The 15,578-nt window shown below is 37.9% G+C and overlaps 2 protein-coding genes and 1 pseudogene across 3 annotated transcripts; 2 read left to right on the top strand and 1 right to left on the bottom strand.

Annotated features, from left to right (window-relative positions):
* The first annotated feature begins 835 nt into the window (after window positions 1-835).
* LOC113777916 lies at window positions 836-7,484 on the top strand (annotated as a pseudogene).
* A 576-nt stretch (window positions 7,485-8,060) lies between these two features.
* On the top strand, window positions 8,061-12,706 carry LOC113778042 (squalene monooxygenase-like). 2 transcript variants are annotated; one of them, XM_027323292.1, is made up of 9 exons: window positions 8,061-8,319; window positions 8,420-8,588; window positions 9,272-9,383; window positions 9,509-9,683; window positions 10,203-10,371; window positions 10,617-10,835; window positions 11,082-11,357; window positions 11,619-11,897; window positions 12,363-12,706. In XM_027323292.1, exons 2-9 carry the CDS (start codon window positions 8,487-8,489, stop codon window positions 12,465-12,467), a joined length of 1,437 nt encoding a protein of 478 aa, XP_027179093.1. In that variant the 5' UTR covers window positions 8,061-8,319; window positions 8,420-8,486; the 3' UTR covers window positions 12,468-12,706. The 2 variants fall into 2 exon arrangements, with proteins under 2 accessions (XP_027179093.1, XP_027179092.1); XM_027323291.1 differs by having other exon boundaries at window positions 8,061-8,588.
* A 78-nt stretch (window positions 12,707-12,784) lies between these two features.
* LOC113777915 (pentatricopeptide repeat-containing protein At3g49740) lies at window positions 12,785-15,575 on the bottom strand. Its single transcript, XM_027323147.1, has one exon. It carries the CDS (start codon window positions 15,573-15,575, stop codon window positions 13,380-13,382), a length of 2,196 nt encoding a protein of 731 aa, XP_027178948.1. The 3' UTR covers window positions 12,785-13,379.
* Window positions 15,576-15,578: the final 3 nt, after the last annotated feature.

The following is a 15,578-nucleotide window of genomic DNA, read 5'->3' as shown; positions in this document are numbered from 1 at the left end:
TAAACCCTGCGGAAAAAGTTGGCCGCCAAAAGCTGCATGATCCATTCACTCCTCCTCGTGCAACGGCTTCCAGTCCCGTAGTGAGTATCGTAACAAAGCCCAATAACTTGTTTGTTTAATTTTTCAAGAATACGTTTGTGGAAAAGCGAATGCTGCCTTATTGATGTCTAAAAAACATGTAGTTGTTCCTACCCAAAAGGCAACTAAGGGATGTCTTCCCTGTGTGTTGTCTAACTCTCTCTCTTAAATATATATATATTTATTATGTTGAGGTGGTGTCTAGTCCACGTTGGTAACTTCATTAGTCTTTCCTTCTCACCAGTCGATGTTATCCGAGAGTCTGATAGTCTGAAGCGGACTTGCGTAGCCTGTAGCTTGATTGGTCGCCCAAACAAGACAGGAAGGAATTCTCTGTCTGAGAATATCAAATGTGGCGTAAATCTAACGTTAGCAAAGAAGTTATGTTTGGAATATTTAAAATTCTTCCTGAACACCACTAGTGATATTAAGAGATACTATTATAGCTCATTAAAGAGGCCATGTTAATGACCATGATAGGCGTGTGTCTTTGATCTTGGCAACCGACCCCCCGACCTTTTGTTTTCGAGACGGAAAGAGGATCCTTCTAAAGCTAATGTACCCCGTCCAAACAAAAATTGACTAGAGATGATGTAAACATCACTGGAAAGAACAAAAGCTCCTCCTAAGATGTGACTGCCCCCACGGCCAGCCACGATTCGTGATTAATATATTTTGACAGAAGCCTGGTCGTCGGTTTAGTAAATATGTATCTTTCGTCTTTTCCGACTTAGCCCCACTGTCCCAGCGACGACTGATGGTCCTCTTGTCTTTTGGCCTTCGATGGGAGATTGCTGGCGGGTACTACAGGGATCTGTGGACAGTAACATTTGATGATTGCTATTTTTAGAATTTTTTTTATAAAAAATATATTATAGCGATTTTATGTATGTAAAATAAAAAAGTGATTGAGAAATGTGTTTATAAAAAATGTAAAAAAAATTTTGGTAGAAAAATCACAATCCAAACATAGTGCCAAAAGACTTGTGGTCATGTTGCTTGCTTTGATGTGTTCGTGCAGGCCGTGAAGCAGACTTGATGTGATCCCCACCAACCGGTCCCGTTTTCATAATGCACTCGGCCACGCTTGATGTAGATCAACTTTGCCGTGTCCCAAAAGCCCAAAAAGAATATATATATATATATATATATATATATGTGTGTATATATTAGATTTATACGTAGATATATGATTTTTTTTTTAAAAAAAAAATCTTTCTTTTAACCAGACAACATAGTAGTATACCAGTTAAAATTATTAAATATCCATGTCCACTTTTAGGTTTCGAAATGGTTTTCTATCTTTAGACCCACCTAAGTACGAGTCTTCTTTTTGGTGCAATCACTTTATATCATACCATAAAAACCCTTGTAATTTAGTTTCCAGATGATCCATATCTCCCTTTTTATTTTTCCACGATTTTCTTTAAGAATAATTTCCTTAAGGAAAAAACAAAGATATGAGGATATTTATTGGAATAAAAAGCTTGAACTCGAAAACACTCTGAAGGCTAATAATGTTTAACCAAAAGTTGAGATTACCTATGGTCTCAACTTTTAGTAAAGTGATTGTTGTGGGCACTGATGACTGATTATCAAGATTTCTTTTGATAAAATGCTATGTCAAACTTGTACAGTTGGGGGTTACAAAGCTGGCCACAGAGCCCTTAACATGGAATAGTTCTGGCGGTAGCTGCCCTTATAATATCCGCCCCCCAGAAGCTCCTACAGTGCCATTGGAGGATCATCCAAGTAGATGAAATCTGCTTGTATTGGGACCCCTGGTCTAGCTAGCCAATCTGCACTCTTGTTACTCTCCCTCTTAAGCTTGTTGCGGGTTACATTGCCAATCTCTGCTGATAAATTCACGCATCTGCTTCGTAAGATTAAAATGTGGCGATGTGTTTCTTAGTGCTTCATAATCAGCCGTATCTTCTGCATTTAATAATCAGCCGTCTCTTCGCAAATTGTATTCGGGAAATTGAGCAGCAACTTCATCTTAAGTGGTCCAACTTTGTCCCCTGATTTTGAGTTTATCTTGTCTAAATGTGGATGAAGTTAGATCAAGTGGTCCTAAAAAAAAAGGATTTCTTATGCATTTGGATATCAAACATACATAATTTACATCATCACCAAAAGAAAAGGCATTAAGATAAATAAAACCTTCACAAGGTGGAAATGACAGGCGCTCAAGGGTAGTAGTATTGCAATTTGGATTAGATCAATAGCGAGATATATTGCTCTTCGACAAGATTTCGCAAAATTATACTTGAGTGAAGTATGGGGAAAAGCTTGCGTTAAAAAAAAAAATATGTTTACGGAAAACATAAAAATTTTCCCGTGAAAAATCACAATCCAAACGAGGCAATCGATTTCGTTTAGTTTTATGTTGTTTATGCTTAATTTTTCAGATAAATCATCAGAAGCATATCTTTTTCTTGTACCACAGGGAGTCGCTCTTTTCTACGGCACCATAGCGTTACGACTGCACGAGTTTCTGCTGCCTAATTGCCTAACGTATACCTGGAAATTATTGTGTTCGTATGCCGAAGAAGCGACACTTGAAATACATATAGAATGTGGTAATTGACCGGTTCGAGGAAACCTAAACAAAAACGACTTCAGCATGTTTGTCGATGGGGCACTTACAAGCACTTCGACAGCGATCATGATAATATCAAGAAAGAAAAGACAACAAAAACTACTAGTTTTCTGTCTCTTTACTTTTTTATTTGCCAAGAGGAAACATCTTGAAATCACGGGGTGATTTTGTGGCTACCACCAATCCATATGCCTCCGATTTTTATTTTGTGTTCTATACCATTCTATTAACTCTCGAGTATAGAAACGTGGCTGCCTGCACTGTATAATTTGGCAACCAGATCTCAGTCCGGATTACTTAGATTTTGTACGTGGATTGTCATTTTCAAAGCCAATGCACGATCTTTGTCAAATAGGTCCGTAGAAACAGTCGGCTAATGCAGCTAAGTTCTTTAAATTAGAACCCAAAAAATTCGGGCTCGTTATTCTTTTGGGAGAGCTGTGGGGACTGTATCACCCCAAAAGAAATAGGGGGAAAAAAAAACTTATGTGTAAGTATTGATGCAGCCTTTGTACCTTCAGAATGTATCCTGTATTTCTAATTGCGCAAATTATTCGGGTTGCTACTAAAATTTTGGAATCATCGAGTTTTGACCATCGAACTGTTAAAAGTTTAGTTTTGCACGCTGAACTATCTAAAGTCTATATTTCGACCTATTCTATCAAATTTAATCGTTCGATGACTATGTGAAATTCCTACCCTTTTTTTGTCTTGTGAATCGTGCGAGTACTCATATATAACATAGTTAACGATTAAATTTGACGGAATAATTTGAAATCTAAATTTTAGATACTTCAATAGTTAAAACTCGCCTTTTAATAGTTTAGTAGTCAAAATTCAACTATTCCAAAAGTTTAGCGACTATTCTGATAAGTTGCTCTTTCCAATTCATGCACGTGCATGACTTTAATCTAAAAGGCTCCTTATCTTCACCAATCCTCCCATACACGAAATGACCAAAGGATTAACTCTAGGTGATCTTATTGGTATATCAACGTGCAATTAACACCATAGACATGTTTTATATTCATTTCAGTATAAATAAAAAGGGATGTTTTAAATTGAAATTAACCAATAAGGTTGTAGGCCCACAATGCAGTCAATATTAGTTATATGCATTTTTACTCTGAATATATAATGGTACCAAATATTTCCAAAAAATATAGGGAAAATGACCTGTTTCATCCCTTACATTTCACAAAAATATTCTTTTCGTCCCTCACTTTTAAAATGAAGCAATTTCATCCCTGACATTTAAAAATTAAAGCTATTACATCCTTGAACCCAATTTTCAATCTGAATCAAACCACCTATCAACTTGATTACAAATTTTGGAGGTATAATTGGTAGATCATTTGGTTAATTCAACTTGAATATAACTCAACTTGAATTCCTACATTGTCATTGTATACACTGATAGTTTTATGTACCTACCATATCGTTTCAATTTAAATTTAAACACCAAATTTTGTATTTATGATACACATTTAGACTCGCAAGCGAATATACTAACGGTGCATGAAAAGATTTACCCAAAAGAAAAACCCGACTATTCCAAAACAAATAATGGCCTTTATGTTATAATATTTATTTTTTTGGTTTGATAAATGTCATGTGAATATGATGAAATTGACCGAGTAACCTATCAATTTTATCTCCGAAATTTATTATTGGATTATTGGATGGTTTGATTCAGATTGAAAATTAGGTTCAGGGATGTAATAGCTTTAATTTTTAAATGTCAGGGATGAAATTGCTTCATTTTAAAAGTGAGGGACGAAAAGAATATTTTTGTGAAATGTGAGGGATGAAACATGTCATTTTCCCAAAAATATAAAAGAGGTGGGCTGTTGGAGACGAAACAGAAAATCAAGATGGTGTCATGGAAATAATCGCAACTCGAGCGCCAAAGAATATTCCAAAGCTCAGTCCGCAGTGAAATGTACCTGGAAACGAAACGGAGGAAAAAAATCCCTGGCCTTTTCTCTTTACCAGACAAAGTCGCACAAAAACGTACAACCAACACGTGTTTTTTTTTCCCAACACAAGGTTTTTGTTTTTTTTTTGGAGGCTACTTATAATTTTTTCCACTTTATTACCAAACCTAACTCTACCTCTACAACCCAACACAAGTTGGCACCTTAATGATAATAGACGTTTGTATGTATGTTTGACTTTCACTGTTAGAGCTGTATTAATAAAAATTCTTATAAACCACTATGGTCCATATTCTAATCCATGGTGTGATTGGAGTTGAAATTATGCAAAAAATAATAATAATAATAATCTCAAAAAAACACACATGGAGACACACGAATGTAGTAGTATTATGATAAATGTCAAACGTATTTGTCGAACTACATGCCTATTGATTCCCCCATGTTGTAAGGGTGCTTTTTTTTTTGTTTTGATCACTAAGGGTGGCTAAACTTCAGAAAAAAAATCAACCAGTACGACAAATGTCAAATGTATTTGTCGAACTATAGACCTATCTACTTCCCCAAGCTGTAGGAGTGCTTAAACTTCAGAAAAAAAAAAAAAATCGGCCAGTCCAATCTAAATCGAAATTTCGATTGAATTTTAGTAAAATGAAAATTGGTAAAATAGAAGAATATTCAATGTACAATGTTTGGTAAAATAATTTAGAAATGAATATTGAAAATAAATTTCCTAATTCTTGATTATCGGCCGAACTTTCGAAATTCTTATAATATACACACACAGGATATATATATTATTACTTATACATGATATAGATATACATATTACGTATTATATAATATTAAGATCTACTAATTCTTAGTGACTAGGGCCTACTACTAACTAGAACAGTAATACTTTAATGTTTTACATACTAGTGATTACTGATTAGTTAACTTATAATAGGAATTATGAATAATAATGATGATGGATGATTCTGAATACTTATGCTATTTTTCTTTCTTTTCTTTCTGCTTGGATTGATCTTTTTTTAAAAATAAAATTTTCAAATACATGCTACAGTAATACACAATAACCAAAAAAATATCTCATCCATACAACATATCAAAATTTTCAAAATAATTTTATAGTAAAAAATTTTCGTATATATTGCTACAGTATGGAGTTGATTTTTTGGCATATCATGCTTGTTGGAGTTGATTTCATTGAATTTTGTAGAGAAAGAACAAATGGGATCTAGTTTGGTGTAACAATTTTTTTAGAGAAAATTAAAATTTTTTGCTTTACTATAATGATAATTCATATTTCGAATATTATCAAATTATTGATTCTTTGGCATAAATCCAATTATCAAAGACAGTAAAAAGATGTTGGTTTCGGAAGTAAAAAACTGCAAAAAATCAAAATTTTTAGTCAAATTTCCGATCACCAGTGGATGAGCAGGCCGTGTAGCATTATAAACAAAAGAGCAAATTATCCGATTGGCCATTAAACTTTTGCAATCGTCGAGTTTTGGTCACTCAACTATTAAAAATCTGGTTTTGGTCACTAAAATGTATAAAGTTAAGATGTGAGGCCATTCTGTTAAATTTAGCCGTTAAGTTTGCCGATCTGTCTATCCGTGCGATTTCCAAGGCAAAAGACAGGGTCAATTTAGGAAGTTCAACGTAACATTGAATGCTTCTCTCAAAAATCGTCACTCTTCTTCCTCCCCTCATCAAATCTTCGTCAGACCCTTTTCATCCACCGTAGGCATCAGGACCAAACCCAGAACTTCCTCTCAAGCAACCCAATCTCCCCGCCACTCGTCCCCAAATTCTCCATTTGCTAAAGTTCCTTCCTCCAGTCCCTCCACCAGCAGCACCTTTTATTCAGGTTCTGCCCCGAATACCGGCTCCGGTTCTGATTTTCAACTAAATTCGTCGGTTGGTACAACCTCCGCTTCAAGCCGTACATCCCTCTCCAAGCCTCCAAGCCTCCATCTCTCCCTCCCAGAACACGCCTATATTTATGATTTCTCCGAAATCCGTTCTGCCACCAACAATTTTTTCACCAAACGCTAATCCATTTCCTCCTCCTCCTCCCAGTCCTGGCGCTGCGAGCTCAACGGAAAGGACGTCATTATTTTTCAATGGAAAATCCATTAGACAATCCACGAATCTGAGCTGAGATCCAAATTATCGGTTATTTGTAAAAGCCATCATAAATGCTTAATCAAGCTCCTCGGAGCTTCCATTTCAAACATCACATTTACTTAGTTTATGAATTTATCAGCGGCTCGAATCTTTCTACTTGTCTCCGAAATCCAAGAAACCCTGATTTCACCGTTCTTTCCACCTGGATGTCGCGAATGCAAATCACCACGGATTTAGCTAACGGCTTGAATTATATCCACACCGCAGCCGGATTCAACATAAGTTTGGTCCATAAGTACGTGAAGAGCAGCAAAATTATTATCACTGGGCCTTCCTTGAATGCACAAATTTGCCATTTCGGAGCCGCCGAGCTATGCTCTGAGACGGAGAGATATGAATGAGGTGAGATAACGGAAGAGGAGTTGCCGGAGCTGCGGAGGTCGAGGAGTAGGGGGAGGCAATTTGAAGGAGTGAGAGAATACATGTCGCCGGAGTTTAAGTCGATCGGCTTGGCGACGCAGAAGTCTGACATGTACGCTTTTGGAGTGGTGATTCTGGAGCTTTTGTCCGGGGAGGAGCCGCTGAAGTATAAATATGATAATGCGAGTGGAGATTATAGGAAGATTTCAATTATCAATTCAGCGACGGAGGCGGCGGAAACTGACGGAGAGGGTAATGAAACGGTGGAGGGAAGTTTTGAGGATGAAAAGGGTCTGACAAAGATTTGACGAGGGGAGGAAGAAAAGCGACGATTTTTGAGAGAAGCATTCAATGCTATGTTGAACTTCCTAAATTGACCCAGTCTTTTACCTTGGAAATCGCACGGATGGACAGATCGGCAAACTTAACGGCTAAATCTAACAGAATGGCCTCACATCTTAACTTTATACATTTTAATGGCTAAAACCAGACTTTTAATAGTTGAGTGACTAAAACTCGACTATTGCAAAAGTTTAATGGCCAACCGGAAAATTTGCTCTAAACAAAAAGGCCAGCACGTCAAGACACCCAGCGGCCAACCTGCCGGTCACCGGACCTTTCCACTTAACATACACCCCTCCCTTGTCCTCTCTCCACTGTGTACTCAATTCAGCTCCAGATCCCCAGATGCAGATGCTGGTACTACTTGCCAAACCTCAGCTGACCCCAACAGCGTTGTTACTCATATCAGTGGTCCAAATTTTGTTGTCCTCTTAGGAACCACTCAAATATCTACTTACAAAATCAACGGAATGATGCGGTTTAATAGTTGTTTTAGGAGTAGTATTTATTCATCAACTGCTGCCAAGCCGGCCCATTCTACCTCCTCCTTCGTCCATCGTCCTCTTCCAACACGCCACACCTTTCCTACTTCAGTTTCTTGGAATTTACCATCACCAACAGTATCCCGACCCAACAGGCCTCTATATATTCAGATAACGAACCCCAAAACTAAAATAACAACAACAACATTCCCAGTTGTTTATTGTACTGACAACAGCAATACTACTAGTGCGACAACCCAAAACAGAGAACCAGAAGGTTCGAAACCCCGTTTGTTCTTTGGCCAACAAATTCGGATTGGTATGCTGATCATGATGACAATATTCATGGATAAGTACATTGCCGGAACATTCTTTGCCTCTGTTTTTGGTTTTCTCATTCTCTGCATTTTGCAACTTAGGAGTAATAAACAATATAAGCAGAAACCGCACGCAGACCGGCCCTGCTTAGACATTCGGAGCAACCAGATGGCGGTTGATGAATGCCGGACCGGCTGGGACTCTGCTACCGATGTTATCATAGTCGGTGCGGGCGTCGTTGGTGCAGCCTTATCGTACACCCTTGGGAAGGTCGAACGCCAACGCCTGCCCTGCTCACCTCCACCCACATACACTCCCCAAACACCCCCCCCCCAAAAAAAACAAAAAAACAAAAAAAATTCATATGAGCGTTTTCTCAAAGTACTATTCCGTTTTAAATTCTGTAAAAGATTTTTTTTTTTTTAAATTTAATGTTTCTGTAAGCCCAAAAAAGATAAACCAAGAAAGAGTCTTCCTGGGAGTATTTTGTATAGGTGAATTTGTTTGAAGGAAGGGTTTGCACCAAGAATCTTAGCATTAGAGAGAAAAGAGGAAGAGTCTAAAGGAAAGTTTTTTTTTTTAATAATTATATGTACTAAGATGGGTGACTATCAGTTCTCTACTTACTCTTGGATTGTTAACAGGTTTTCTTTGATTATGATGTATTGAGCATTTAATTTATTTCCTTACAAATAAATAAAGGGATGGTTTTCTGAACTGAGAGCTCTGATGACTTGGAGCTCACCTTTCCTACAGTAAAAATAATATCTGGCTATTGTCAGCGATGTTATCTGGCATGAAGTAGTTTTGGAGTTTTTCAGCATTGTCACTTATGTAAAAACAATATACGAAAAAAATACTTTTTTGAAGTTCGGCTTGGTTTTAGTTTCTCCCTTCACTTCACCACAGTGGAGTTCTATAATATACGATGTAATCTTTTATTGCTGTTGCAGGAAGGAAGGAGAGTCCGTGTAATCGAAAGAGACTTGAGTGAGCCTGACAGAATTGTGGGTGAGCTGCTACAACCAGGTGGATATCTCAAGTTAATTGAGCTGGGACTGGAAGGTATGTTCTTAACGTTTTGCCAGTCTTCTTGTTTGGTGAAACATCAGCTTTGTGGCTCTTTTTTTTTTTTTCGGGTGGCAGAAGCTGATTTTTAGTAGCCTGACGTGGTTTCCCATTTACTACAGATTGTGTAGTTCACATTGATGCTCAGCGAGTGCTTGGTTATGCTCTTTTCAAGGACGGTAGAAGCACTAGAGTTTCTTATCCCTTGGAAAATTTCCATTCAGATGTCGCAGGCAGAAGCTTTCACCATGGGCGATTTATTCAGAGGATGAGAGAAAAAGCAGCTAGCCTTGCCAAGTAAATTTTATTTCCCACTTCTGTAGAGCACAAATGTCTATCTTGCTTCTTATCTTATGCCAGAACAAATGAGGAACCAAATTACTTTCCTGGATGCTTACAATTCATTTTCATGCATTGAATTTCACTACTTGCGTGCTATTTTAACTGACCCTTATCAAATTCTGATCACTACTTCCAACGCGCATCTCTTTGAACATGTTGACATATTAATTGCTCGAATAAAAAATTTAGTAAGCTGGAAAGATCAATTGGTATCTATAAGTTTTCTGATAACTTCTGCTACAGAATAAAATGAAAAGAGCAAAGAGAAGAAAATAAAATAAAAAAATCTAATCTATGGTTCCTTTTAGACTTGTTCGTGCCTAAGGATGTCCAATTTACTAAGACTTCCAGATTAAGGATCCATAAAAAGTTTTATCTTTTGGACCATGCACCACATGTATAACCATCATTTACATTTCTGATTTTCTAAATATCTATTTTTCTTGAATATCTTCTTGGTTCAATTTTCACTAGTGTACGACTGGAACAAGGCACTGTGACATCCCTGCTTGAAGACGATGGCACTGTAAAAGGTGTCGAGTACAAAACCAAAAGCGGCAAGCAGCTGAAAGCTTATGCTCCTCTTACAATAGTGTGTGATGGGTGCTTTTCAAATTTGCGACGATCTCTCTGCAGCTCTAAGGTACAACCTCAAAAGCAATGGCTTTGTGTACAATTTCTTGTCTGCTGCATTCAGATCTGGATCAAATCAAATTAAACTGAAGCTTGTCTCTTTATCTTTATTTATTTATTTATTTTTATTTTGTTAGAATACTGTTTGAAAAAAAAAAAAAGTTACATTAATATCTCTGCTATTTGCTCTTCACTCCCAAGTGGAATGCTTAAATCTTTGAAAGTTTGTCAGTATAACCATTATGTTTCATGTAGGTGGAGATTCCCTCTTGCTTTGTTGGTTTGATCTTAGAGAACTGTCAACTTCCGTTTCCAAATCACGGGCATGTCATTCTGGCAGATCCTTCACCCATCTTGTTTTATCCAATTACTAGCACAGAGATACGTTGCTTAGTTGATATACCAGGGCAAAAGCTTCCTTCCATTGCTGATGGTGAAATGGCAAACTATTTAAAGACCGTGGTGGCTCCACAGGTACTTAAATAGTGTTAAGTTCATCCTTCAAGTTTTTAAATATAGAATATCCCCTGTGTTGCATGTTTGTGTATGCTTTAGCGCTTTTTTTTTTTAAAAAAAATTAATTTTTTGGCATATGCTTTAGCTTTCTGCATCTCAATGTCCATTTTCTTTTCTTTTCTTTTCCCTGGTTTTGTTCTGGACATGGGAGAGTTGTCGTGTTTTTGGACCAACTTCAATTGATTTATATGTTGCTTGACCTAGATTCCTGCAGAGCTGCATGATGCTTTCATATCTGCTATTGACAAAGGAGACATTAGAACAATGCCAAACAGAAGCATGCCAGCTGCTCCACATCCTACTCCTGGAGCACTACTGCTGGGTGATGCTTTCAACATGCGTCATCCTTTAACCGGTGGAGGAATGACCGTAGCCCTTTCTGACATTGTAGTGTTACGAGATCTGCTTAAACCCTTGCAAAACATGAATGACGCAGAGTCCTTGTGTAAATATCTCCAGTCCTTTTACACATTGCGCAAGGTAAGCTAACCTGCAGTTTGAATTAGAAGATGTTGAAGCGTTTATTCAGAAAATGAAGATTTGGTAGATATTTAGTCCGACACAAGGAATAGTTTCATTTTTTTTTCTTTGATTTCCACGTTTAAAATGCAATTCTCATAAAAGAGAAGAAAGAATGCAATTCTTACTTGCCATATACATGTCTACCATCTAGCTTCTGCATGCTGTCTATGAAGAAAATTCCTCATAATATTGACACCATTCATGGTCCTTAATATGCAGCCAGTGGCGTCTACGATAAATACGCTGGCTGCGGCCCTATACAAGGTGTTCTGTGCTTCTTCTGATCAAGCAAGAAAGGAAATGCGCGAAGCATGTTTTGATTATTTGAGCCTTGGTGGCGTTTGTTCGAATGGACCTATAGCTCTGCTCTCCGGTTTAAATCCACGACCACTGAGCTTAGTTCTCCATTTCTTTGCTGTTGCCACATATGGCGTGGGACGTTTATTGACCCCTTTTCCTTCTCCCAAGAAATTGTGGATTGGAGCTAGATTGATTTCGGTATGTAAAGAAAATCCTTTTCCAACAAATGATTAGTGCATCCCAAGGCATTGATTTCCTTCTTCTAGCACCAAAATCCAGCTTCCCCAATTTCTTTTTAGCCAACATGTTAAAAGTCTGCCAATATGCAAACAAGGTTTTTGCATACAACAGAGAGTGATTCTACGAGACAGTTTGAGTTTCCTTGACCATAAACCATGCTTAGTAATCACTTGTTATTCATAAACTCGTTTTCTCATTTCTCACTGATATGGGCGACTTTTACCACGGAATCCTTTCGGCAACAGCAACAAATTGCACTTGTGACATTTTATCTTTCCTTCTCTGAGTTGTTAACTGACTTCCTCATGCACTTTTAATCATTAAATAGTACCCTTTTAATTATAAACGTCAATTTCCCCACACATTTTGGAATGTCTTTGAGCATTGGTCATTTTCATGACTTGGCAAACTTCCTGTCTCCAGGGTGCATCAAGTATCATTTTTCCTATCATCAAGGCTGAAGGAGCGAGGCAAATGTTTTTCCCTGCAAGTGTTCCTGCATATTATAGAGACCCTCCTCAAGCATGAAAATACCGAGTTTATCAGGCCTGAACACAATTTAGCGACTTTCACCCGTCTCCTCTTACTAAAAAGCAAGGGACGTTATGTGAATTTTTGATCTGCCAGGAGACAGAAGCTGTAGAGTAGACTAAAACTGTGAACAAAACTAAAAATTTGAAGTTTAGGCATCTGATAAAACTGTAAAGCATGAATCTCCCATATTACATTGGCTCATATTTTAATAGAAAAACCATCTTACTTCTAAACTTCTCGTACCGTCGCCAACATCAACATTGAACCTTCTTACTTTCATGGCTTTTGGGTGCTCTTCAGCGAAAATGGTAATTTGCCACTACAATAAATTGTTCTGGTTCTCAAGTACAATTTAGGCAGCACATTATATTTCCTTATCTAAAAAATATGCGAGGCCGCGTATTAAAAATAAGGTACACATGTAAACTAGTTTAATGGGTTCGTAGTAATTAGCTGATAAGGATATGGTACTTCTTTTATGGTAGTTTTCTTAACTTCAACAAGGAATGTCAATGCAAACTCCTGTCTAAGAGACTTGTAATATAGGAAGAGTTAAAATAGTAAAAAATAGAAGTTATGATTCCAATTTGTTCTGCCTTGGCCATTGATTTCCTTTGTAGCCTTTTATAGGAATGCACTACACAAACAGCGAAAACAGAGCTTTCCTCAGGTTAATTATGATTAGTCAAGACATAGGAGAATGAGGTAACTCGAAAACTAGTCAAAGGTTGCCTCTCGAGTTTTCAAGCTAGCGTCTGCGTTTCAAGCACATGGATTTGGCACGGACTTCTTCGAGCTACGAGGCCATGATGTCCAAAGTTTTAAGTGCTTCACATTTACTGCACGTCTCATACTTGCTTTCAAATATATCATGGCAATCATGCCAACGTGACCAATCTTTTAGTCCTATGATCTGATCCAACTTCTTCCAGGTTGCTTCATCACTCCCAATTTCTTAATCAATTCCCGCACATCAGCAGACTCTGTCCATTTTCCTGCATCTGCATAGATTTTTGATAGAAGCACATAAACTGCAGGATCATGCTTTTCAGTTTGAAGCAAGAAGCCAGCAACTACTCTTCCTAATCTCAAGTTACCATGAGCTGCACAGGAACTAAATAATGTCCACCAGACACCTGAATTTATGTCAACATGCTTGCTGCTTATTAATCTTTCGGTCTCATCAAGGTAACCTGCTCGACCTAGAATGTCAATGAGGCAAGAGAAGTGGTCTACATCTGGTTCAATACCATAAGTACTGACCATGGAGTTAAAAATTCGGCAGCCATCATTGACTAAACCTGAATGGCTACAAGCTGAAAGAACTGCAGTAAAGGTAGCCTCATCAGGTTTAGTGTCAGAATCTTGCATCAGCTCAAAGCAACGGACACCTTCCCTACCTTCTCCATTTTGTGCATATGCAGATATCATGGAATTCCATGAAACTGTGTCTTTTGAAGTCATTTTATGGAAGATCCTCAAAGAAGAACACAAATCACCACACTTTGCATAAAGAGTAATGAAAGCATTATTCAAAGATGTCTCCAAAGAATAATGAACTTTGAGTGTGTAGGCGTGCACCTGTTTTCCATGCCGCAGAGCTGAAATGCTGGCACAGATGTTCAGAACAATGCTGAGAGTAAAAATGTTAGGAATAAATCCTGACAACACAAGCACTGAAAATTGCTCCAAACCCTGGACAGGAAATCCATTCAATTGATACCCGGATATTAAAGTATTCCAGGATATCAAATTTTTGGTGTTCATTGTATAGAATAATCTGTAGGCCTGGTTAATGTAACCATGCCTGGAAAATGCTGACAGCAACGCATTGGAAACTTCGACTTTCAAAAGTAGAGCGTTTTTCACAACAGCAGCATGAATCATCTCAACATTCACTACTGACTCTGAGCTTACTAGTAAGCTTCCAATTGTGAACTCATCTGGTTTCGCCCCTTCTCTCTGCATATGAGAATAGACTAAGATAGCCTCTCTGCCCAAATTCTCATTAGCATAGCTTGTTATCATGGTGTTCCACGACACATTATCTTTCTCTATTAGTCTCTCAAAAACCACACGAGCTGCATTTAAGTTCCCACAGTTACTATACATTGTTATTGCTGCATTACTCACAGAAGTACAATCTTCAAAACTCATCTTTATCGCTTGTGCATGCACTTGAATAGCATCCCTTAAACAATAAGAGGAACTCATTATACTAACAAAACTCAACTCTGTAGGCCATAGACCAGCACTTTGCATATTCTTAAACATTAGAAATGCATCCTCCTTTCTTTCCATGCTGACTAGACCAGCTATCATTGCATTATAAGTTATCTGATCATGCACAATACCTTTTTCTTCTTCAAAAACTCCATGAGCATCACCAATCCTTCCGCATGCAAAATACATTGTAAGCAAAGCATTAATCACCGAAGTTTTAGCTAGAAGTCCAGACTTGATAACCAAAGAATGCACTTGCAATCCAAAGTCCAACAACTCCAAAGAACAAAGACTCAAAACACTAGCCAAACTATAATTATCACGTCCAACACCCAAAGAATGCATCTTCTGGAACAATCTGAATGCAATCTCATCAGACCCATTTTCTGCACACCCTGTGATCATCGCATTCCAAACAGCAACATTTCGTTGTGGCATTTTATCAAACATCTGACAAGCATATTCAACGTCCCCGAGCTTTGCACACGCAGATAACAATGTTGTCCATGAATAATCATCTGGGCTTTCAATTTCATTAAAAACCCTTTTCACTGAACTCAAGTCTTGTGATTTTGCATAAACCAAAAGAAGAGTATTTGAAACGTGAGGAAAGAAAATGAGCCCAGCCCGAATGGCATTAGCATGGAGCTGGTTGCCAGTGCTCCTGTCCCGGAGGTTGGAGCAGGCTGTGAGGGCGGCGGAGAGGGTGTAATGGTCAGGTCTGAGATGTGGGGACGAATTAATTTGGCTGAATAGTAGGAGGGCGCCAGCATATTGCTCGGAACGAGTGAGTTTTATAAGCTGGCGGTTGAGTTTGATTAGTTTCTTGGCGCAATTCCCACTTATGGTGGTAGTCAAGAAGCCTACTCCCCGTAACATCTG

Source organism: Coffea eugenioides, chromosome 7 (genome assembly GCF_003713205.1).
Source record: "Coffea eugenioides isolate CCC68of chromosome 7, Ceug_1.0, whole genome shotgun sequence".
In the NCBI taxonomy this organism is placed as follows: Eukaryota; Viridiplantae; Streptophyta; class Magnoliopsida; order Gentianales; family Rubiaceae; genus Coffea; species Coffea eugenioides.
Note: the sequence above shows the minus strand (reverse complement) of the source record. Positions and strands in the feature narration are given on the sequence as shown.